Source organism: Gymnodraco acuticeps, unplaced genomic scaffold, assembly GCF_902827175.1.
Source record: "Gymnodraco acuticeps unplaced genomic scaffold, fGymAcu1.1, whole genome shotgun sequence".
Classification (NCBI taxonomy): domain Eukaryota; kingdom Metazoa; phylum Chordata; class Actinopteri; order Perciformes; family Bathydraconidae; genus Gymnodraco; species Gymnodraco acuticeps.
Window position 1 is genome coordinate 2,476,404 of NW_022990125.1, and position 24,567 is coordinate 2,500,970.

Sequence of the window (24,567 nt, forward strand, 5' to 3'; positions counted from 1 at the left end):
GCCATATCTCCGTCTAGGAAGGTCGTATCAACGTGCTCCCGTCTCTAGCACCCCCGCAGCCTGAGCTACGAGTGAAATAACTAAACTTACATGAAACTTCCGTTGGGTTGCTTTAAAGTCAAGCTTCAGTTAAAGATTCACCCTGTAATAGATGTAAAACATGCGATGGTTAGCATTACTAACCTGACTCAGATGGTTTGTTTCACCAAACCATCTAGGAAAGCTCCATTGGAAGCCATTTGGAAAAGTATTTCAAAAATACTTGGCAAGTGATTGGATCAATCTGAGGTGGAGAGGTTCCAGCCGGGAACCTCCACCCCGCTGCTGGACCCGTGGTGGGACCCCTGAGTCAGACGGTGCGTCTTGGTCACGCTTCATATCGACCGGCCCGGGAAGGAAGAGACACGTAGAGTGGGGGAAGTCCCCCACCCCAACGCAGCACACCCTCCCGGCCATCAGAGTTGAACCCGCAGTTTGGAGGAACCGACCGCCAGAGCACCGGCACTAGGCTGGGCTGGTGGAGGCCCTCCGATGGTGGGTCGCGTTTGCCATTCGATCAGTGAGAGGAGAGGAGAAAAATGAAACAAAAATGGTCAAAATCCGTTAATATATGGATGAGTGGGGGGGGGAAATGCCTGGACACAGGCTGTGGGGGGGACACCCGAGACCGGGCAGTGTCCCCGGTAGAAGGAACTGGGTGAAATAGCCAACAAAATAGGCACTCGTGAGGTGGGCAGAGTCCCCTGTCAACTCCCGTTACATTCCTCCATGGTGTCATTTGAGCGAAAAATGGCTGTCAACTTTTACGAGAACCAGGCTGGGGGGGTCAAAAGGGCTTGACCAAGGCCGACCCAAAGTGCATGGTGAGCGGACTCATCACCTCTGTGATGAGTCTCCATTGTGATTTGAAAACTTCCATCAGACGATTCCTTCGGGGGGCGGGGAAAAAAACGTGTTCGTCAGAATCGTCACTTCCTGTACTGAGAGTGGAGGTGTCCTGACAGTGAAGCCTGCACCGGAACTGTCCTGTGAGTGGATGCCTGCAGGCAGACCCCTCTCACAAAATCTGTTGTTTTTATGACAGAGGAATTTACATTTTTTAAATATAAGGTTTTTTTTCAGCATACCAGATATCTAACAATTAAATATGTATTTTTCTGTTCTCAAGCATCAACCCTACTTGCGTACATTTTCCATTTTATTCGGTACATCTTGCTGTAACATAATTATGTATGTCTTTAACTCAGATGAAGCTTAGTCCGTTTTTTTCTTCTGATGAAATCATCTCTATTGGTTTTAACTAGGATGCTTGAGGCCACTGAGGCAAAGAAGCAGTCAAACTGATCGCTGATCGGAATATTTAATCAAGCTATTTGCTGAACAGCCGCTAAGCATTTAACAGATAACTGAGTCTGGAACATGTCTTGTCAGCTAAACTTGCACAATAGCCCTTATGTCACTGTTATTTATTCACCAGAGCACGGCCATGTCACACAGCTACTGTACCCGTCTCTCTCTACAGGTACAAGGCAAACACTTCATGTCTGCATGTGTAAGTAAATTCTAGTTAAACTATCAATGCCTCTTTCTAATTAACAGAAAGACCTTGACTCAGTGCTTTCAATTCCTATGTTTTCAGTTCTACATGCATGTAAACGGAAAGGTTATAATTCGTCGCTGCCTCTGAATGAAGTCGTCCCTGTCTTCTAAGCATCAGAGATCACTTTATCCTTCATTGGTTCTTTGTGTCTACTCGTGCTTCTTTAATTCTATCCATAGTATTTTTCACCATATTTTCTGTGCATTTAAGGTGACACACACACACACACACACACACACACACACACACACACACACACACACACACACACACACACACACACACAGAGAGAGAGAGAACCGTCACAGAACCAAAAAAAAAGGCTGTGAACATGCTGGCTTCACACAAATTTGCCCTGATGTCAGCCGAATCTTGAAGTGTTTACACTGGGGTTTATTTTGATGCACTGTAGGTCACATTATGAAGAGATGAGGGCAGTGTACGACTTTCAGCCTTGGTCACAGGCAGTGGCGGCGCCAGGGTATGGCTGGGGTAGGCTACAGTCATACAAGAAATGGCTTAGCCCTACCATGAAAAAATGATGTTAAAGTAAGCAAAATAAAGTCCGCCAACTCGCGCGGAGTAAATTGCACAGACAGCAGTTGGTAATATTGATTTCAGTAGCCACTAGTCTGGAAATACCGAAGACTAGAAACGGTTTTGAAAACGTTTGTCACGTAGTGATCGTCTTCTCAATAAAACATCTTTGATAATGTCTTCTGGCCAATCAGAATCACGATAACGGCGTGGTGTTGTTGCAGGAAGTCCCGACGGAGAATACTTTTGCTGTAGTACATCTCTATATACATCGATACAACATTACGTGTTGATAGAAATCAACACGTAATGAAATAAGACCCCACGGTTTGATGATTGATAGGTGTGTGGGCTGTCTTTCATTTTGACACACAGAACAATGGGGGCTATCCACCATGTAAAGTAATTCACACAGCCTCTTCCTCTTCTCTCTGTGTGGAGCAGCAGGTTCAGCTTTCAGAACAAAGTAACAAAAAACTAAAATGGCATTATTTTTTTTTAAATGTGTAGTAATAGATGTATTTATTTTTCTTCTCAAGAGAGTACCAGAATGTGTATTTTATGTTAGTATTTCAAAAAATCTCCCCAGACGGGAGGTCTGGGGAGATTTTTGCAGGGGTCGGGTTTTCAGCATGTCAACTCTTTCACCTGTGGGGAAATTGCAGGATTGGCTCCAGGTCGCCCTTTTTATTTACTACAAGACAAATGTGCCTTTTTATTTCATACAGTTCCATTTGGATTGAGACAGGGAAATAATCTAAACCTCACGCGTGGCGTTTCACTGTCACGGGGGGCGATATAGCGTGTATGTAATTACATTGCAAATACTGACTTGAGCCCCACCACTGTATGGGTTAGCCCTACCATAGATTACCCAACAAAAATACTCTGGCGCCGCCACTGGTCACAGGGACTCCCAAACTAAGATAAACACAGTTTCCATGCAAACAGCTGCTGTGTTTACAGTGCGCATGCTTTTTTTCCTTGTCCATTGCCACTTGTTATCCGTACAAAACGTCATGCCTTGACCAAACAGGCCTTTGCCCTCGTAAAGATGTACCAATGCAAGAGTGGTACACTCGAAACATGTATGTTTGCTACGATCTTTGTTGCAAATGTCTTAGATTATTACAAGGTAAAGCAAAAGGCAGATGTTAAGTAAATATACTGGAGCTATCTGCTGTCCTTTTGGGACTGACACCTTTTGATGAAATGAAGGTAGTTGGCATACGGCTGATTAATATGGTTGTAAAGTATCGTATCGATGATGCAGACATTCCTGGTCCCCAGATGATAAATCCTCCTTCCGACAAGGATATCTGTTAATAGAATGACTTTTTATTTCTATAAATTGGAACACCAAAGCTTCCTATGAATTCTTGAAGGATCTTGTGTTTTATCATAATTTGTAATTTGTTCTAAGTAGCTTGTCTGACTAAGATGGTGAAAAATCAGCAAACAAGCATTGTCATCATGCTGACAAGCATCTAGTTTAAAGCAAAGATAACCTTAGAGCTTCTAGCATGGCTAGAGACTTTTAGTCATGCTAAATTATATTGTGTTGGGATTACTGAGCTTTGTAAAACACTTATCACCACACTTATCACACAAGTATCACCATGCTACAGTTCTGGTGAAAGTAGTTGTATTACTATTAGTGACCCTAAGTTAGAAAGATCTTTTGCTTTCCCCAAATGGTTTTGATTTTCCAGCAGTTGCACAATAAACATTGCAATATGATTGAAACAAGTGCAGGTCTAATTGTTTTCCTTGTCACTGGCATCACTCACTGCTGTGCAAGGCAGAGTGATCAGTTTTTTTTTTTTAATGACCTATTTGATCCTCCATCTCTGCCATGGGAGGTGGGTGAGAATGCATCCGATATATCTACATTATTAGCATACTGTACTGGTGATGAATAGGCACATTGTGCCCCTTTGTTGTCTTATGCTAGCATCCTAGAAAGAATGCTGGTACAACGCAGCGCTTGGTCCCATGATGGGTATCGTTGCCTTTGTGCTTGCTCATTGAGGCCTTCTGTATCTCCCTCTCTGCGTTACCATCCCTCCCCCTCTTTTGTGAAACTGCTGAATTATTTTCTCCCAATTCATCATCAACCAATCTGAGGAGGGTGTCAAGCCAAAAGTGGGAGTGACCTCGGGTCACATTGTGTATGCTAAACAGAAGGACATTTATGTAAAGGAACGGAACATTTTCTTAAGTGCACTTCCAGTGAAGGCTTTATGTTTTAATCAATGTATTGATACATTTCTCATTTACCAACACTCCATAATTGACAAACAAATGTATTATAATTAAATTAAATTAATGCAGTATGAGTTTGATCTAATTCATCCATGCACTGGAGTACCATATTTAAATGTGTTTTTTATAAAATAAAAGGTATTGGTTATACTGTTTAATGAGGACATTTATGAATTTGTTTACAGATCTTCTACAAGTATTTGGTTCAGATGTTTGTCAGAGAATACAAATGTTTTTGTTATTTAGTTTGGTAATTAGCAGAGGTGGGAGTAAGTCCTACATGTGTAAGTCATGAGCAAGTCTCAAGTCTTGACCTACAAGTATCAAGCAAGTCCCAAGTCACGTCAAGCAAATCAAGTCATACAAAATTCTGATGAATAAGCCCAGTTTCCGCATTTAAATCAGTTAAAAGACAGTGGTTATGAAAATGGATTTAACCCACACTATGATCTTCATTACATACACAGTTAATTATTTGAAATCTAATTTAGACCGATGACAATAATATTAGATTCATATTAACCCTAGAACTGCAGACAATATAGCTAGGACTCAAAAAGTCTGTTCAAAAAGGCAGAATTCCAGGTAAGAAAATCATATATGGCATTTGCCATTAGACATATTTAATTTACATTTCTGTTAACACTACAACCACCAACAGCGTCAGCACCTATAGATATCATTTAATTTGTTCCTCTTCATAATTTCCTTATAAACTAAGTAGGACGATTCAAAACTCATTTAATTGGGTTAATTACATTTAGCTGACGCTTTTATCCAAAGCGACTTACAATAAGTGCGTTCGACCAACAAAATACAACTTGAAGAAAACAGAATCATATAAGTACATCAGGCTTCATAGAGCAAACATATTTCAAGTGCTACTCAACTGGCTTTAGATAAGCCAGCCCTTTATTAGTATACAAGTGCTTTGTTAATAGTTCTATCGCTCGAAGTGGAGTCGAAAGAGATGAGTTTTCAGTCTGCGCCGGAAGGTGTGTAAGCTATCTGCTGTCCTGATGTCAATGGGGAGCTCATTCCACCATTTTGGAGCCAGGATAGCAAACCCACGTGTTTTTGCTGATGGGAACTTGGGTCCCCTTTGCAGCGAGGGTGCAGCGAGCCGTTTGGTTGATGCAGAGCGGAGTGCACGTGCTGGGGTGTACGGTTTAACCATGTCCTGGATGTAGGTAGGGCCAGATCCATTCGCAGCATGGTACGCAAGTACCATTGTCTTGAAGTGGATTCTAGCAGTTACCGGAAGCCAGTGGAGGGAGCGGAGGAGCGGCGTGGTGTGGGAGAATTTAGGAAGGTTGAATACCAGGCGAGCAGCTGCATTCTGGATGAGCTGCAGAGGTCGGATGGCACAGGTAGACCAGCCAGGAGGGAGTTGCAGTAGTCTAGGCGTGAGATGACGAGAGCCTGGACCAGAACCTGCGTCGCTTTCTAGGTCAGCTGGGGACGCATCCTCCTGATGTTGTAAAGCGTGTATCTGCAGCAGCGGGTTGTAGCAGCGATGTTTGCAGTGAAGGACAGGTTGTTATCTAGGGTCACACCCAGATTCCTTGCAGTCTGAGTCGGCGAAACAACAGAGGTGCCAATGTTGATTGTTAGGTCAAGAGTGGGACAATCTTTTCCCGGAAGGAAGAGCAGTTCAGTCTTGTCAAGGTTGAGCTTGAGGTGATGATCAGCAGGCCGGTTATATCGATTACGAGATACACGGGGCCAGTGATAATTGCGAGAAGACACATAAACAGGAATGGAGAAAATACACATGATTATAGCATGAGGGGCTAGAAAACCAAATAAAATAAAACACCAGCGATACTTTAGCTCAATCAAAGTAGGATTTGCCTCCTCTTTGCCTCCCTCGTGACTCCCGCAGGACTCCAATGTCTTTGTCAGTCTTACTCCCGCAGGACTCCAATGTCTTTGTCAGTCTTACTCCCGCAGGACTCCAATGTCTTTGTCAGTCTTAGCCTGTCTGACGCTGAAGCTGACGCTCCAGGAAAGTGCTACCTAAAATGGACACCTGATTGCTGAGTTCTCACAGCTGTGGGGCCACGTCCCTTTAATTAGTTAACTCTCTGCAGCTGGTGGCCCTCAAAAGGAAATCTAGACTGGCTCCCTCCTGACTTGTTATTGTATTTTAAGTGGCCCAATGGTTTTACAATTACATTAAACCCTAAGTTATAAAGTTATGAGTTTAACCCTTAATACAGTTACACCTACTCAATAAAGCTCTTAGTATTCTACAAATGTTTAAATCAAAGTTAACCCTAGCAGTCAGTTAGTTCAGTTTAAGGTTTCAGTCAAATTACTTGTCCCAAGTTTCTGCCTGACAGATACTGTAGCGGTTTTGAGATTTAAAATCACAATTTCAGTCAGATCAACTACAGAGCATTGATACAGAGTACACACACTGAAACAGAGAAGTCTAAAAACAGAATGTTACTCACACAATTCTAGAAGTCTCCAGTTGCTTTCCTGTCAAAATCGAGTTGCACAAGTTCAGATTCATTTTACAATAAATCAAGGAATGATGCACTTCTACAAACAAAAACAACATAATTAAAACATTTAAACAAACTACTAAAAGTAGAGTAACTACATTATTCAACAGTTTACAGTAACTTCTGATAATAACAGGGGAAATAAACGAGGCATCTCTTTTCCTCTCTCTCTCCCTCCCCTGACAGCCCGTCAGTATCAGGGTTAGTCAAAATGAATCCCTTGGAGGTTCTAGTGTTCATTTACCGTTTTGTCTTCTCTTTGCAATGCTTAATCAATTTGAAACCAAGTCTAATGTAGCTTAAACTTAACGTTAGCTTTCTAGCTAACACAACACATTCACGCACCTTTATCTGTGTTTTTTTGTAGTGACGAATGAAGTTGGATGTTGTGGTGGTCCTGTCACTGATCTTTATGCTGCAGACCCTGCATACCGCTGTTCTCTTCTTATTAGCGTCATCGACAACATAATCCTTGAATCCAAACTTGACTATTTTTAGAGTAACGCTAACAGCTGCCATGTTAACTGACACTCCTGCCTACTAGTGGGTTTGCCAGGTTTGCGCGCATGGTGCTATAATCACCCAATCACCCAATTTAGGAAAAAACTAAACGTAATATCTCAATACAAAAACAAACGCAAATATTTAATTTTAAAAAGTCAAGTCCTTTCAAGTCATCGGTCTCAAGCTTAAGTCAAGTCTCAAGCCATGAATACCAAGTCAAAGTCAAGTCTTTTATCAATGTTAGTCAAGCAAGTCTCAAGTCCAAAAATATGCGACTCGAGTCGGAGTCAAGTCATGTGACTCGAGTTCCCACCTCTGGTAATTAGTATATGTTATAACCAGAAGATATGTTGTTTGATAATGAATTCTAAAACTTCCAAGTATTACTCACGCCTCGAGAAAATAAGATTTCATGACTTGCGTACAACTCAACACGTTTCCTCGTTTGGGCAGTCATTATTAGCTTTGTGGAGAGACGCATCACATTACGTTTCATTGAGCTGACGCTTTTACCAAAAGTGACTTAAAATCAATCAATACCTCATAGATACAAACTCGGAACAACAAGAACAAATACATAGATTTACCTAAAATAAATTCAACCGTTGTAAGTGCTGGTGCATTCATTTGAAATAGGCTGAACTCTTTTAAGTGCTACATTTTCCTTTTTTTGTGGTGGCTCTAATGGCCAAGGTTCAGGCGAAACAGGTGGGTTTTCAGTTTGCGACGGAAGATACGTAAATGATCTGCGTTCCCCTCACAGTGAGAGAGAAGCGAGCCGATTGCCCAATTGCGGAGTGAAGTCCACGTGCTGGTGCGTATGGTTTAACCATGTCCTGGATGTAGGAAGGCCCGGATCCCTTCACAGCACAGTAGGCGAGTACCAATGTCTTCAAGGGGATTCCGGCAGCTCCTGTCTGCAGAATGGTATATGGAATCGAAAGAAACTGTAGTGTTCTTCTGTACATCTTGTTGTTTGTCTTATTTGTTATGAAAAAAAAACCTAAAGACACCCATCTATCGTAGTCACATTTTAAGAAGGGAAAACTTGTCTCATGTCACTCGGGCTCTGAGTTTCTATCAAGGTGGTAGGAGCTTCGTTTTACAGGATCACAAGAAGCTGTTTAATGTTACCTAAAGCTCTATGTAGACCTGAGAAACTAGCACACAGAACACACAGTGGCCCAAGCAGACAATTGCATTTCTTCTTTAAAGGGATAGTGGAAATGGAACCTCAAATAGTTTCGTTTTAACTTATATACAAGCATAATTACGTACCAAAACAATCACACCTGATTAAAAAAATATAATAATTGCCTTACGCATGTTAGAAGCACTTTATTGCAGCTTCCCCGAAGTTTTTTAGAAACGAAATGTTCGACTCAGCCAAACCGGAAGTGACGAAAAATTAGGAAGACGATACGATAACAAACCATGGCGTCTATGCAGAATGAACGTGGAAGGGCAAATATACCAGACAAAGAAGAAGGATTGTACGAGGTATCCAGTGATGATAGCGAGTCAGAAACATCCTCTCGGCTTTCCTACGAAAATGTCGTTTTAGGAACTGAATCTGAATCCGGTTCAGTAAGCGACGATGGTGACAATATTGAGCCAGATGATGGACCATTACGTCCTTATTTGTTCGAGCCCGAGCCCGAGGTGATGGTTCACGGCATGGGCAATGGCGAGGATGACCAGGACCAGGCGCCAGATGATGCACCCCTACGCACAAATAATCTTGACTGGTAGGTCCCTAAGCATAGCTCACGCATCTTAAGATCACCTGTAGCCTTTACAAATATTAATCATTGTTAACCAGTTAAGCCCGAAGGTCCCCCCGGTGGACCCCTCCCACAGTTTTTTTTCTCTCACATGTCTCAGGGCTTCTTAACATTTATGAAACTATTAATGTTTCATACCCTTTTAAAGGTAAGAAACTCCGCTAACTGACAATAAGAACAATTGTTAGCTAGAAAAAACACAAGAGTAATACCAAGCCTTTGAATTAGCATTGAGCGAAACAATGCTAACTAATGCTAACGCTTTTTTACACACAACACACGGTAGAAATGCCCTTATTACTATCTTAACTGCACAAACAAGATATACGATTTAAAGCTGAGACTCCACAGATTCCACACATGTAATGTCATCACTGTAAGACCTCGAATTCCTGGAGCTATCAGCCAGAAAAGATAAAGTAAACAACATCCGGTTCCAAAAATATTACAATAATTACGTCTTACCTTTTTTGATTTGTGATCAAAAGTTGTGTTCAACGGAATAAAAACGCATCTCAAGGTTAATCCAATGTCGTTGTGTCACGTAGAATTTTTTTACTGATAATCAATCATCATATTTATGGCAATATACTCGGTACCATAATAAAGGTCGGCTATTCACATGCAAATGCTATTGAATGTCCGCCATTGTTTGTGCCCGTCTTCCTATGCCCTCGTCATCACCCGAAGATTCCCGACGATTCCCGAAGTATTTCGTTTCATTGAGAGGGCGCAGTAAAATTGAAAATAAAATGAAACTAGGCGCATGAAATTAAAAAAAATTGTTTATTATGCTTATTTTTAATAAAAATACATAAGTTAAACCCAAAATTCGCGTATTTCCACTATCCCTTTAACTGAAGGTTCGTAAATGATGGACCATTGGTATACTTCACTATTTATTTATTTATTTACCTTTACAGCCACTAAAGACCTCATTGTTTATCTGACCTGAAAAACATCAAGTACATTTTCTTTAGGTTTTATAGCCTGACCCTCACTGAAACTTGACCACTCAAGTATTCATTTAGCTTGAATGTCTGTCATTATACTAACTCATTCCCAATGCTTTTCATGTTACTGTGATGAAGGTAAGGACACTTTTCACACAGAGGATAAGAACGATCGACATTATGGTTTTGCCTTATTTCCAGCATTTATTTCCAGTATTATGCGGTTTATTTGAAACCACATTAGACATTTAGTGTATGCCCTTTGTGCAACAGTACTGTGTTGAACTTGGCCCTACTTGGCCTCATAACAGACCCTGTTGTAATACTTTCAGCTTTATATAATTTTCATTCAGCAGCGTCTTTGTCTCTTTCCCAATTTCATCATAGAACGTCCAAAGCACAGCCCCTTGTGTCTGTTGCTTCAGTTGTAACCACTGTTGTGGATAGATGTATGCGTCGACTGCCAGCGTCTTCCAGCTCACTAATCCACAAAGAAAAAAATAAAATACCTCATCGCTGCACCTCCTCTTATTACCTTTAATGGACATGCTCTGCAGAAAGACTTCATCACACACTTGCATTTACCTTTAAAATTCTTGTAGTTATTCACCCGAGACAGGGTAGAAATTAGATTGATTGAAGGTTTTGTTGCTATTAAGGCCACGGAGGAGCTGTAGTCCATGTTGACAGTTTTGTGACTCATACGTCAAAGTGACTGCAGTGGTGTTTGCAGTTCTCGCTTGCCAGGCAGGAGTCTCTGTGCATTCTAGAAGTGAGGCATGTTATGGGCAGATTTATCATCAGGCAGGATTTGTGCCTCTACTGTGACATGTTTCCATGCTTTAATATTCATTCACGTATTATGGGTAGGAGCGCGAGCTAATAGTGTGAGTGTTAGATAGTGATGTCACTATGTTACGGGAGTCCAATTGGTGTTTTAGGCAGGGGCGGGAATGTGTGGGAGAGAGCCTCCCTTTGGGATTTTAGCCTTTGCAGACCATTTACATACACACAAACCTATACAACACTACAGGAAAGGGAAAACCCAAAATGCATAATGGAGCTCTTCTAAAAGCGGTGGCTTGATTTCCATTTAACATGCATGGGATAATTATTAGTCACAAAAGATGAGCCCTAAAAAAACGTTTGTTCCCCCTACGAGCTATTTTGTAGCAGGCTCGGCAGGTCAACATTTAAATGCATAAACAGACCATGAGTATTTAAGCTGTAGTTTACCCGGGGCTTTTCTAGAAAAATATAGGATGATGTATAAATTCTCGCGAGACATGATGCCGATATACAAGATGGCGCCATGGACGTAAACAACGCGACGTCTGCGCTTCGTAAAAACAAAGCTAAGTATGCCGTCTGACAGTCTTTTTGACATGATTTTCATATTTATGGAGCTGATTATACTGTTTTTGTCGAACAGGAATATTGTTTTCTGGAATCACTTCAACATTTTATGGGGAAAATGGGCATTTTGGTATGAGGGCGCACACCGAAAGTAATTGGGCGCAGCGCCCCTGTTACCCGGTTTAGACAAAACCCTGGTTTACTGTCTGGTCAGTTTTGTAACCTTGATTATTCTTTGCCACTGCAATTTATTGGCAAAGTAGGTGTGGTATGAATTAATCTACAAAACAGATTTTTCATAAATTGTGCTGAATTGTAATTATTGTCCTTTCCGAAACCATGTGAAGCTCTCTTGCAAAAAGCACAAGTCAGGAAAAACAGATTTACATGTTATGGACAGTACTTCATCACAGGAATGAAATATTTTGGCAGAGGCTGGTTAAGCAATGTTGTCATGCTCAAACTCTGCAATGGTACTCGGCAGATTTACAAGGCGCTTGCCAGCTGAAAGTGACCTCTCCATTGTAAGGAAGAGCAGTGCGGTGCTGAATACAGAGCAGATGTTCTTGTAAGTCTGATGAAGCGAGACAGAGTTTCTATTTTAAATCTTTTTTTGATTTGTTTTAATGGAGATTATTACAACTATACCACCAAATATCTTAAGATGCTGTTATTTGATGAACCCTTCTTTTTCTAGGTTTGCAATTATTCCTTATTCCTAATAAAAGTGTGTTTCTTCTAAAACGTGTCACATTGAAATGTGATGCTTATGACCTAGTCACACTCCCAGATGTTTGAAACGTCAGATTTTCACATGTGGTTTTCAACCACCCACTCTGAATGCACTGTTCATCCATTTTGGCCCAGCATCCCACTATCTCCTCTGTGTTTTGGCAGACTTCCACACTCACCTCTACAAGTTTAAAAATATCTGACCTGAAACAACCTTGGTTATCTCCTTGCTATGGCCACGCATATTTGACATGTCTGGAAGAGGACACTTGATGAGACACTTTTTTCAGCGTTCAATGTTTTATTTGTTTATCTTTAAACAAAACAACTTGAGAAATCTGAATTTGTCTTTTTATCTTCCCAAAAACCAAATCAGGATTTTTACCTGGAAAGGTTCAGAAAAGATGACATGGTGGTGTGATGTTCTGTCAGGAAAAAGTGTGAGTGCAGAATTTCTCAACTGCTTGCTAAAAGCAAGTGCATGTCTATTTTCAGGATGAAAACCTATGGTATTGATGCTTTTGTAAACATTGCTACAGTGTAACCTTTGAGGACTCAAGAGAAACATCTTAAGCAATGTTTTTAACAGGTCATCATTCACCTAAAATGGGTAACACAGGCTTGATGTCTGTCAGTGTCTAAAGAAGATAACACATCTCAGTTCAGAATGTCTGTTCCAAGGTGCCTTCCTCTTCTTGTCTCTGCAAGCTTGTTGAAACTCAATGTTCACAGATACCAAATATCATGTTTGATCACTACATTAACCAGCCAGAGAACAAAAGTCTCTCTTGCATTAGTCTGTATAATCTCAAAGGACTTGCTAGTTAGCTGGGGATACAAAGTCATGATTGGTTATTAGCAAGAGCAGCTGGCACAGCATGGATATCTGACCATACCATTTTTGTATTGTTTAGTGTGTAAAACTGGCACCTCCTTTAGCCATTATGACAATTAAGCAATGTATAATGATGCCTAATGAGTACGTTATTTTGGATGACACTTTTGATAGAAACTCAGCAGAAAACTACTTTTGGTTTGTGTTCACCTAGTTTTCCCCTGAGTTTATTAAGGGAATCCCTTTCCAAGTCTAATTCTTATGAAATAGCACTCACCTAAGGAGCAATTGACAAACAAGTCAAAAAGGGACATTTTCAGGTTAAAGGAAAAAAGAGCTCCTTAAAGTAAAACTCTAACTTTTTAATACTTTTTAATTATTTCAAGTGGCAAAAACATGCAAGTGTTCAAATAGCCACTTAAACACTTTATTGCAAGCACAATGAAAGTGCGTCATCCATCACACAATTTGTAGTTTAGAACCAGAGGCTACTTAAGGTTGTTTAAAGTTAGTTGCTCTTATGCTCAAGCTTTACAGCTGTGGAAACTTGTTGTAGGAAGTATTGGTTCATGTTAGGGGATAGGGGCCTCCTGGAGGAAATACCTAAGCCTACTCCAAAATCAATGGCATTCTCCTCTCTTAAAAGCAGCTCTGCAGCTGAAGGAAGCACTATAAATTGAACTACATACTTTGTTTGTAGCCTTTTTAACAAGCTAAGACGTCACGCTTACTTAAGTATAAAGCTGTGGGTTGAAACTATTGAAAAAGGCAGAGGAAGAGGGCTGTGAACACAGAGACTGTTGGTCAGAGTGGTCTGTTATCACAGATGACATCATGCTTCAGAGGAAGAACATCTGCGCCTTGTGCCTGAGCAGAAACTATAAATGTATCATCTCTGTTCGCTGCATGCATATAATCCCCTCTTGTTGAGACACTCCTTGGCCACTTTTGAAGATCTTTTTTTCTACGCCTGGATCACAAGGCACGCCGATGATCTGTTTCGCAAAGGCTGTTGAGATCCTCTTTCAAGCCTCTTCTACAGGCTGTCATGTGGGCTGCCTGTGACTGTCCTAGTTAGTCAGGCTTTGCAGTGATGTCAGGGTCCCTAGCGCTTGATGCAGGGCCGGGGAAAACTCTCTAGTAATTACAGCACTCGTTCAGTACCAGGCTGTAATGTCAGCACCCCCCCCTTTCTTTCTTCTTGGCCGGATTGATTCAGGGTTTTCATTCCAACTGTCACTGACCATGTCCTCAGGGTGAAGTGCTTCCATCTCCTCTTCACAGACGAGCGAGAGGGAGGTTCAATAACTGTGAGATGTGACTAATGGGCCCCGAGCACCATGAGATAGACATGCCCATCAGCAGTGTTTCAATACTCTGAAAGGGTTCAGTTACACCTCTGAGCATTGCTGGGCTCTATTATCATTATGTGTAACTTGAACTTTGAGCTAATCATTTTTTTAATTTGCAAAGACATCTTTTATTTCATTAGTGTACAATAAATCAATGCCATTTACATTGTAATATCACAGTACAGTCGCTACACTCCCCACTCCCTCCCTCCACCCGCACATGCCCACACAGGCAAAACCAAAAAATGCTTATCACGATAACGATAACGGAGCCATGAAAAGAAACATAGAAAGGAAAATAAATTAAAAATAAAAACATCAAAGTAAAACAAACAAATAATTATACAATACAGCGACAATGTAGACAATGACAACACCACAACTAATATACTACTAGTACTAGTATTTGACGGCGTAGTACTAGTAGTACTAGGCCGTCAGGACTAATAGCCACATAATGCACCATTCCATCACTGGTCATATCTCAGATATATTTTCCAAGTGAGAAAACAATGGCAACCACAGAGCTTGAAAAATATGTCCACAATTATAGTTTTCCAATGTCATTTTCTCCAGAGGTAAAACATTTGTTATCTGATCAATGAAAAGTTTAAAAGTTGGGGGACGTTCATTCTTCCAGAATAAAAGTATACATTTCTTGGCAAAATATGTTATTGTGATTAGTATTCCGTAATGTTTGGGATTCAGTTTAAAGTTTGGCATGTCATTTAAGGTAAAAGACATCTTAAAACAAAACAAACAACACTTTTTTTAAATCATTGTGGGTTGGCTATATGAAGATCGATTTAAAAGGCAGATGATTCACGAAATATGGTAAACATTTGATTGACAGCTTAAATAAGAAACAGCCCCGTGACTATTGGGGTTGAGTTCCAATGGCACTGGAGAAAGGTTACTGATCTTTGAGATCAGTTCCTGATTTGAATTTGTTTGTATAGTTTGTTTATCTCATTGATGTTGGGCTTGTTATTTCTGTCGCCATTAGAGAAGCGGTTCTGGGGTTACATCAGTATCCCTGCTTCCGGTTAGTTACTATTACTAACAGCTTTTGTTTTTCCAATGGGTTGAGGACAGTCTCCTGTACAGTAATGAACCTTTTTGTTTTCTTTAGCGGATCCTTATTCGTCCAGGGAGTTGGTATGCTAGGTACAAAGCTCTTCTAAAATAAATCACTCCATCCAGAGCCACTCGGGGGATTAATACACTGAATAGTGTACCACTTGCGTGTCTGGCATAGTCATGGGAGGCAACAAAAAGCCCCAAGGGTGGTGATTTAGTGAGAATATGGCCTCAGTCAATCACAGTGCAGGCCAGCAGGCAGACATGAAGCGTTTGGGCGGATGGCTTGGGTTGGCCTCGATCTTCTCTTAATTGTCCAAAAGCCACCTGCCCTCCAGAGACACAACTCCAGCTGCCAGAATCAATAAATGGTTAGTTTCTTGAGATGTACCCAAGACAGAACATCACAGGAGGGAATGTCAACAATTTAGTGCATGCATGTTTTCTGTTTAACTGGGAATCCTCACTACGATAAGTGAGCAGCGCATAGGTTTTCTGTCAGCCAATCCACACTGACAAGCCAATCCACACTGACAGGACATTAGTGGATTGCTAACCTGTCTTAACCGGACTGAGAGACAGCAGCAGTTTACTGAAACAAAATACTATTCTTGTCCACTCCAAGGGATGCAATTAATAGTGTTTGTACCCCATGTATTAAATCATTGAATTTATTCTCCTGCACACCGAGAAAAATAAATGTGAGGGGTCAGTATGGATTAATAGATTTATTAAAAATAAGTTTATCTTCTCCATGACACATCTGGAATACTTTTTTTTCTCCAGCATGAGCAAATGGGTTTTACCTTGTTAAATCTGTCACCTGGCCCATGCAGCCCCCCGCACCTTTTTGCCTCTGTCAATCCTTAAATTCGCTACTCAGTACATCCGCAGCCTAAATTACGTTAAGCACTACTTGAAGCTTGATATTTAAAAAAGGTGACTCGCAATTAGCTTTTTCTTTATGCAGCAGGATCATAAACTCACTCGCATCAAATATGATTGAGTTACAGCTTGAAGAAAATCTTACAAAACTGTGTGCATCCTGCTGTTTTAAAAGTAGCTCTTTCACAAGACTCATATGATTTCGGTTTTCCGCCTAGAGTTAACTCCCACTCCCACTCCCACCCCCCCCTCCCCTCCCCCCCAAGCTTCTGGATCACTCTGAACTCAACTGTCTTGTTATAGGAAATCAATTTAAGGCAGGCCCAGCAGTTCGCAGTCACCATCAAGCTAACCTTAGCACGCAGTGCAGACCGAGGCAGATCGATAAACAGCAAGCAGCAGGCGTAAACAGCTTTGGCTCTTGTACTTTGTCTTGGCAGAATTTCCGCTCCAGTGTCTGAATTTCAGTTTTTCAGATGTCAGTAGGTCTACAGTATGAATACAACTGCAGTCTGCAGTGTATCTCAGTTCATATGAAATGCAAATGTAATCATATTTTCAATCTTTTACATTATTTAAACAATTGTATCTTGCAATGTATCTCTGATATTTCAAGTTTATATATTTGAATCTAATCCTGACTAGTGTTGTCACGATACCAACATGTTGGTTTCGATACCGATACCAAGTCAAGAATTGCGATTCCGATTCTTTTTCGATACTTTTCTTAAAAAAAGGGAAACAGTCTTAAATGTAATTATTGTGCTTTATTTCACACCAGAACCATAACACACACTTTTAAACAATGAGAACAACAAACAAAATAAATGACAATAATTCGTATTAAATAAAATTAAGCATCATCTCAAACAACTTTTTTGTTTTATAAAATATAATTTGTTTTATATTTTATTAACATGTAATAGTACAGTAATATAAATAATTAGACAAAATGTATATTGCAGATGTTAGCCACATTGGTAAGCTAGCTAAAAAGATAGCCATATTAGACAGTTATCATTGCCATTAATTGCCTCGTCAAACTACGAAAACGTTCGTTTGTCACAAAATAAATTACACTTGTTTGACTTAGATTTGAGGGCATGGGCTTGAGCATGATGTAATTATGTTATCTATCACATTCGCTAACCTGTCTGTCTTTAAATTCTTTAAACAGCTCTGGATGCCGGTCGGCGGGTGCTTAGCCAAGTCTGATGTGTTGGCTCCCTTGGTTTGCAGGGATCTAAAACATGTGTCACAGACAGGCCTCGTGGTGTCCGTAGGCTTGCCATCACTGTCAGAGATATCGCTCAAATACTTCCACATTTCGCTTCTGTCAACAAGCCGAGGCGCAGCGGCAGTTGCACTCCCACTTGCAGCCATGCTTCTCGTTTTCTTTATATATACAGTCTATGGTTTTCTCACATGCTCTGGCAGCTAGCACGTACACGAGAGAGGGGAGGGACTTAGAGCGTGCTTGAGAGGGAGGGGCTGCAGGCACGGCTGCAGTGCAGGGAGTGGAAGCAGAGCGCTGAACACACACGGCTCTTATTAAAACAGCGCTTTCTCACCGGAGTACTTTTCCCCGTCATTCTTAAAGTACCGATACTAATGAAACGGAGGAATCGTACTGTTTTTAACGGCAGGGTATCGCGGTACCTTTCAAGTATCGGTACACCGTGCAACACTAATCCTGACACATTTCTGTTTGGGTATTCTGTTTCCTTTGCTATGGGTATTTGATATCCTTCTGTGTATCTAACCCATTTCAGCAGCATCAGCATGATGTTTTATAAAATGTGTGTTGTCTCATCAGCATCTTGTACTTTTTTTTTATTGTTTAGTTTTTTTTTCAATATGCATCTAACCTTGACCTAATGCCGGTCAGCAGTAGAAATGCTCATCATTGGATCAATTGCATCGAAATCCTTAGACATTTTTTTAAACGAGGCCAAATCGGATACAGAACGGATTTGACCTGTCCCTGTACTGTTTCTATGTAAGTAGTTCATAGTAGTTTATCATTTAAACTTATCAAAGTTCATCAAATCTCATTGGCCCGAAACAGTATTTTTCCCTATTGACCTGCACTGTAAAAGAAACGTTTGTAATTCAGAGAATAATTAGTTTTTGAACGAAATAAACTACCCAGCACGAACACTTTATAGCCCTTCATCAAATCATAAGGGTCTAAAAGTTGTATTATGCGCTAAAAGCCAAACCCTGAAATAGTTTCCCTCACCATTCATTTGACTGGGCCAATATTGGCTGTGATGAATCAAACTAGAGGCGGGGCTTCAGCAAAAGGCTAGTGAGCACGCTCTTTGGGCCCATTTAAGTACTTTTGCTCTCAAGAGTCAGACCATTTTGGCTATATGCACCACTGAGCAACTAGAAATGAACGGCCTCCAACACTGTATCCAGTTCTCTTTATACATCCAAGGGAGACACCCAGGTTAAAGCTGCATGGATTATTTGTTCCAATACAAACTAATCCTAAAACATGACTAATCCAATGTGTCCCATGAGTTATTTTGCAGTCCAGTAGGACCCACAACAGTTTAAAATACTTCTGTTTTGTTACATTTTATCCATGTGCAAACCTTGCCTAGACCTTGACTCTTCCCGTGGGCGTAGACTTAATGCTCTCTACTATCTCCATATGGGAGATGGAGGGGTCTCCTGTCAACCACGGTGGGCTATTCTCAGTGGGGCCTGCAGCAACCCACCCAACCCAATGATCCATCTCGAAACGCGTCATGTTTAACATGCTTTGCGGGTGTGACTTAATTTGCTGTATCAGAACCATTCATATTTATAATGGACAACCAATTATGATTGAATTGGCAACTCGAGCACACTATTGTTCATCCAGACTAATAAGTTAGCTCCCAAAGTGCACCACATAGATGCATTTTAATAAGTTACATTTTGCATCCAAAATTAAGGGTAATAACTCATATTTCTTCATATCTCGATATTGAGATGTCACTTTTTTCCAATATGGTGCAGCCCTATGATGCACTCTTCAATGAGGGCCTTTGTGTCCACTGGTCACTTGAGCTTCCCTCCACTTGATCCCAATTCCTAAATCATTTCTGTTTTTCAGCTGACCTAAGGTCACTTGTTAGGCAACAAGCACACCATTGTGGATCCTTTCCCCCTCCTCCTCAAACGGTGGACTTTGATGCCTACCACTCAGTGACTCGGTGATCCCCTCCTAATGAGACCAGGGACTGTCCCCTTGCAGTGCTAGAGTCCGTTCACCCAGAGACCCACGGGATAGTGAACAGTTACTGGCATCGCAGCTAAACACCCTGTCCCTGTCAACAATAGATATTCCACTTCCTACCAGAAATACACCCACCTAGTTAAATGTAATTCTTGGGTTAGTACGATTTAATCTTTCTTCAGGACTACCATGTATTGTAGTCCTGAATGTTCCACAGCCACAAGAAATTGGAATATCAGTGTGAGAAATTACGTGTTTTCGGGCACTGTATGTGTAACCTTAAAATCTCTTGGCGATTGTATAGGTCTTATTTTTCATTTGTGGAGAATCAAGTCATGTGTGAGCAATGCCTAACATATTCTTCATGGTCAATAAGAACTTTTTCCCCACATAGTATTCCTGAAAACCACCACACTATAATAAAGCACATTTCATGTGTGAAAAGTATTTGAGTAATGTAATGCTAACTCATCATCTTGTGTTTTCCCAGGAGGCTTTTCGGTGGTGTTTCTGGCTCGCACGCACAGTGGTGTCCGCTGTGCACTCAAAAGGATGTACGTCAACAACGTCCCGGACCTAAATGTGTACAAGAGAGAGATCACTATCATGGTGAGAGCAACATTGCGTTGTTTGGTTGTAGAAGTTAAAGATGTTATCTGCCTGTCTTTATTGCAAGAGATTAATTTTTTTATAAATGTTCATTGCACAACTTTTAATCATGGTAGAGGACGTTTAAAATGAACCCTATAAAAACCTATGTGTAATTGTGGTGTGGTTATGTCTGATTTGAAAGCTTTACTGAAAGAGAAGCTTGCTTCTGTGTTTTTTGGAGTTGAACATGATGTAATAAGCTCATAATTTGAATGATTTCCACACAGTTGTATTTATCTGTTCTTTCGCAGTGTCAAACAAATTCTTGGTTTTAGCTGCATATCCTTTTAAAGGGGCCGTTTATGCTAATTTCCAGATTTCATAATTGTATTTTGTGTCATTACTGTGACATGTTTCCCTGCTTTAGTGTTCGAATATATCTTTATTTTTCTCATACTGCCTGTGCTCCAGCACCTCTTTTCAGCCTCTGTCTGAAACCAGAGCCCAGTCTGCTCCGATTGGTTAGAAAGGATTAGATGGACCTTTAATAATCCCCATAGGAAATTCACGTGTCAAGGCAGCAAAATAAGAAGAAGCAAAGATTTTACACATGCAGGTACCAGAGCAGGTATAAGTTGTATGTACATGTACATACAGTTCAAATATGATTAATGTTCAGTGCAGGGTCACAGGGTTAACCCTTGGTTGTGCAGCCTGATGGCTACAGGCACAAAGGACTGTCCAAGGCGCTTAGTTAGATGGCTCTGTTGTGATTGGTCAATCAATCACTGTCCCGCACTGTAGCCTGTCACCTGCAATGTGTTGTAGCGCAGGCAAATAGAAGCGTGAGTGTTACCTAGTGATGTCACTATGTTACGGAAGAAAACAAAGGACTACAAATGATGTGTTTCAGGCAGGGGGAGTGTGGGAGAGAAGGAATTTAGCCTTTGCAGACTATTTACATTCACAAAAACCTATATATTACAAACGGCAGGAAAGGGAAAACCCAAAAATACATAATGGGGTCCCTTTAATCCTTCCGTGCCTGGAAAACAAAGATTTCTCCCAACTTCAGTGCAAAAAGGGTTTCATTTGTACCGGAAGACACTTTACTCATTATGTGAACATTTCACGAGGGCATTGTCGGTTTCACATATTTAATTTAAGGACCTTAATTCCTGTTTAAAGTAGGACAAAATCCCTCATAAAGACGCATGCTCCCATAAAGCCAGGTGCATATAAATTGCTTCATTCCACCTTCCTAAACCATCCTGTTTCATTTCCAGTCTGACAAGAGCTAAAGCCCTTTGGCTGTGTGCTTGTAATAATACCTTGTACAAGTACATTGACAAATACTTTTGTATTATACAGAGCTTGCACTTGCATCAGTACAGCAGACAATTCTAGTTGTGTTTTAGGTCATTCAAAGCAAAGATATTTTTAATGTCTCCTTTAACCTAGCAGACATGCACGACTTGGACAACGGCATATGTCTCTTCCTGAACGTTTGACCCCTGTGTGTCAGTGAACAGCTCACTCTGAGCTGTTTGGCCGGCTTTGTGTCTGTTCACTTGCCTCATCAGCTGTATAATACTAACCCACACAGCTGACCTTACTCATTGACACAGTTCTAGCCTGTTGGGACGTCGCCTTAGGTGTGGCGGTTTCCACAACACACAGCAAATCTCTGCTCTCATGCTGGTTGTTAACAACCAACAACCACAAACACTGTCATGGTTTAATACAGCAAATGAATCAAGTTTAGAAAGATTAGTGGAGCGCAGCATGGCGTAAGAACATGAAGGAGTAGAGCAAGCACTCCAGTTGCCACATGCAGTAGCTTGACTACAGACTATAAGACTTCAATTGATTAAATGTTTTTACTTTATCGGAGAAAGAGATCACAAGCAGTCTTTCCTATGGTCAGTTGCAAATTTGAATGTGGTTTTCATAGCTTGACAGTAGGGATGCTTCGATCGCCAATTTTGGGGCCGATCGCCGGAATCAGTATCGGCCGATACCGATCGAGTGGGCGGGGCCTAAATGGAAGATTTAAACATCACTTTAAATCTTCCATTTAAAGTGATGTTTAAACTCAGTTAATGGGGCTCATTCACTGGCGCTTCCACAAACAACAATCAGCTTAATTATTACATTCAAATGATGTACATTATTCAAGTTTACATTCACGTTGGATAATAACACGGGAGAAATGAGCGGAAGCGCTCTCTTTTCCTCTCTCCCTCTCTCCCTCTCTCTCTCTCCTGACAGCCTCTCAGTATCTCATGCAGCTCACTGATCCAGTAATGAGTGACCCGACAGTGAAGAATAAATATATTTATAACTAGTTTAGCTTGTTCCAGAGGTAGATAACATAGCTAAGTGTGTTAGGTCTAACTCTTGTGTGTTGCTCCGCTCACCGGTCCGTCACAACGGGCGGAGCTGCAGGATTTCTGCTTCACACACGTTGCATACCGCTATTTTACTGTCTTTTTCGGACACCTTAAAATAATGCCAGACCGGTGAAGCCATTTTGGCGAGCTTGTTTTGCCGCGCACAGAGAAAAGTGTCATGTATTTTACATCATACGAACGGCTCTCGCGATCGGCATGTTTAGAGAGCACCGATCGATTGGTAGAGAGTGAGTATCGGCCGATCTCGATCGGAGACCGATCGATCGGAGCATCCCTACTTGACATGGCTCATTAGGGATGGGTACTAAATAATCGTTAATTTATTTATTTGTACATAAAAAAAGGGAATATTCATTCTGTTCCCAATGTTTTTGCTTTTCCCTTTTTAAAAATAAATAAATAACAAAGGACCGATAGAAATACCGCTAAAGTACCGGTACGATAAGCAGTATCGGTTAGAGTAGTAGTATCGTTCAAATGACAACGACTTCCCTTCCTACTGCTCATACATAGCACAACCAGTATGTAGATACAAGTGCCTTCAGGACTCAGAAGTTGCTTGTTTGTAGGGCAACATGTAGGTATCTAAGTCAGTGTTGGACATTTGTTAGTGCTTAGTCCCCTTAAAAAGCATGAATAAACAGCAGAGCAACATTCCTAATATTGAACACTAACACTCAATAGCACTTACATGGTTACACTTGCTTTTGAAAGAAGCAAAAGTGTGTGTAGTCAATCCACATATTCCCTTTGTAGTCATCTACATAATTGCCCTGTGTTTTTTTTAGGCTTGTGCAGTTGAAGCTATGTCCTTAACAATGGCATTCTTGACCTAAAGAGCTTCATCTTTTTCATTATTACTCATGTGTCTTTCCGTCCTAATCAGTTCCATTTTCTTTAATCTCTTATGTAGAAGGAGCTGTCAGGTCACAAGAACATTGTGGGCTACCTGGACTCCACCATCAACGCAGTGTCGGACAGCGTCTGGGAGCTCCTGATCCTCATGGAATACTGTAAAGGTACAGCCCCTCGGTTTCTTAAACCATGATATGATCACCTGTAGGCCTCTCACGATAATTCATTTTGTTGGACGATACATTTTCCCGGAAATTATTGCAATAAACGATAATATTGTCTTCACCGTTGTAAGACCATTTTAGACTACTGACATAATGATAATATATAATAATTCAAGTACATCCTGTCAAACAGAACTTTTTATTGAACATCCAACATTGCAAATGAAATGTGAAATAATATTCAAATATATAAATTATATATAATAAATAAAACAAATTAAATTATAAAAAATTAATTAAATCGCAAAACAATCAATTAAACAAACTCAGGCTGGAAAACAGAGCTCTGGTGGTTGTGTTTCAGATGCAGTTTAAGGTTGGTCGTATTGCTAGCTTTTGTTGCTACCTTTTTAAAACAAATGCGACACACCGCCCGGCTCATTCAAGTCCGTAGGTTCGCCTCGTTGATTTGGCTTAAATCCAAAATATTCCCACACCGGAGATGTAGTATTAGGTTTTGCAACCAATTCCATTTAACTTCAAATTCCCCTCGAGTAAGTCACACGTTGTCTCCTGCTTGTCTCTATATTATTCATTTGGCTGCTACACTGTTGCACGCGGAGTTTCCTGACTTGGCTGTGTGTGAGCCCCGCCCCTCACAGCGTGCCGGGCTAAATTTCTGGTTACATCCTTATGTAAACAAACTATTTTTTCCACAAAATATGAAAGAAAGAGAACCAATTAATAGAAGAAGAAAGAATGGCAGAACTCCATCTTTTTAATAAATATATTTGTTTGAAGACATAGACAATGTTTTTGTTTGTTTTTTTAACAAATGTTACCACTTAACTGCGATTTTACCAGCATTCATTTGAGTTTGTCAAGCCCATTTTCATTTTGTGATCCTTTTAAATT

The 24,567-nt window shown here is 40.7% G+C and overlaps 1 protein-coding gene across 3 annotated transcripts in view; it reads left to right on the plus strand.

Annotated features, from left to right (window-relative positions):
• bmp2k (BMP2 inducible kinase) overlaps positions 1–24,567 on the plus strand; it is an 83,390-nt gene that overhangs the window by 5,075 nt on the left and 53,748 nt on the right. For all 3 annotated transcript variants that reach the window (XM_034216708.1, XM_034216709.1, XM_034216710.1), the window contains exons 2-3: positions 20,119–20,237; positions 23,547–23,652. In XM_034216708.1, coding sequence (XP_034072599.1) covers positions 20,119–20,237; positions 23,547–23,652 — 225 coding nt within the window. The remainder of the gene's footprint in view (positions 1–20,118; positions 20,238–23,546; positions 23,653–24,567) is intronic.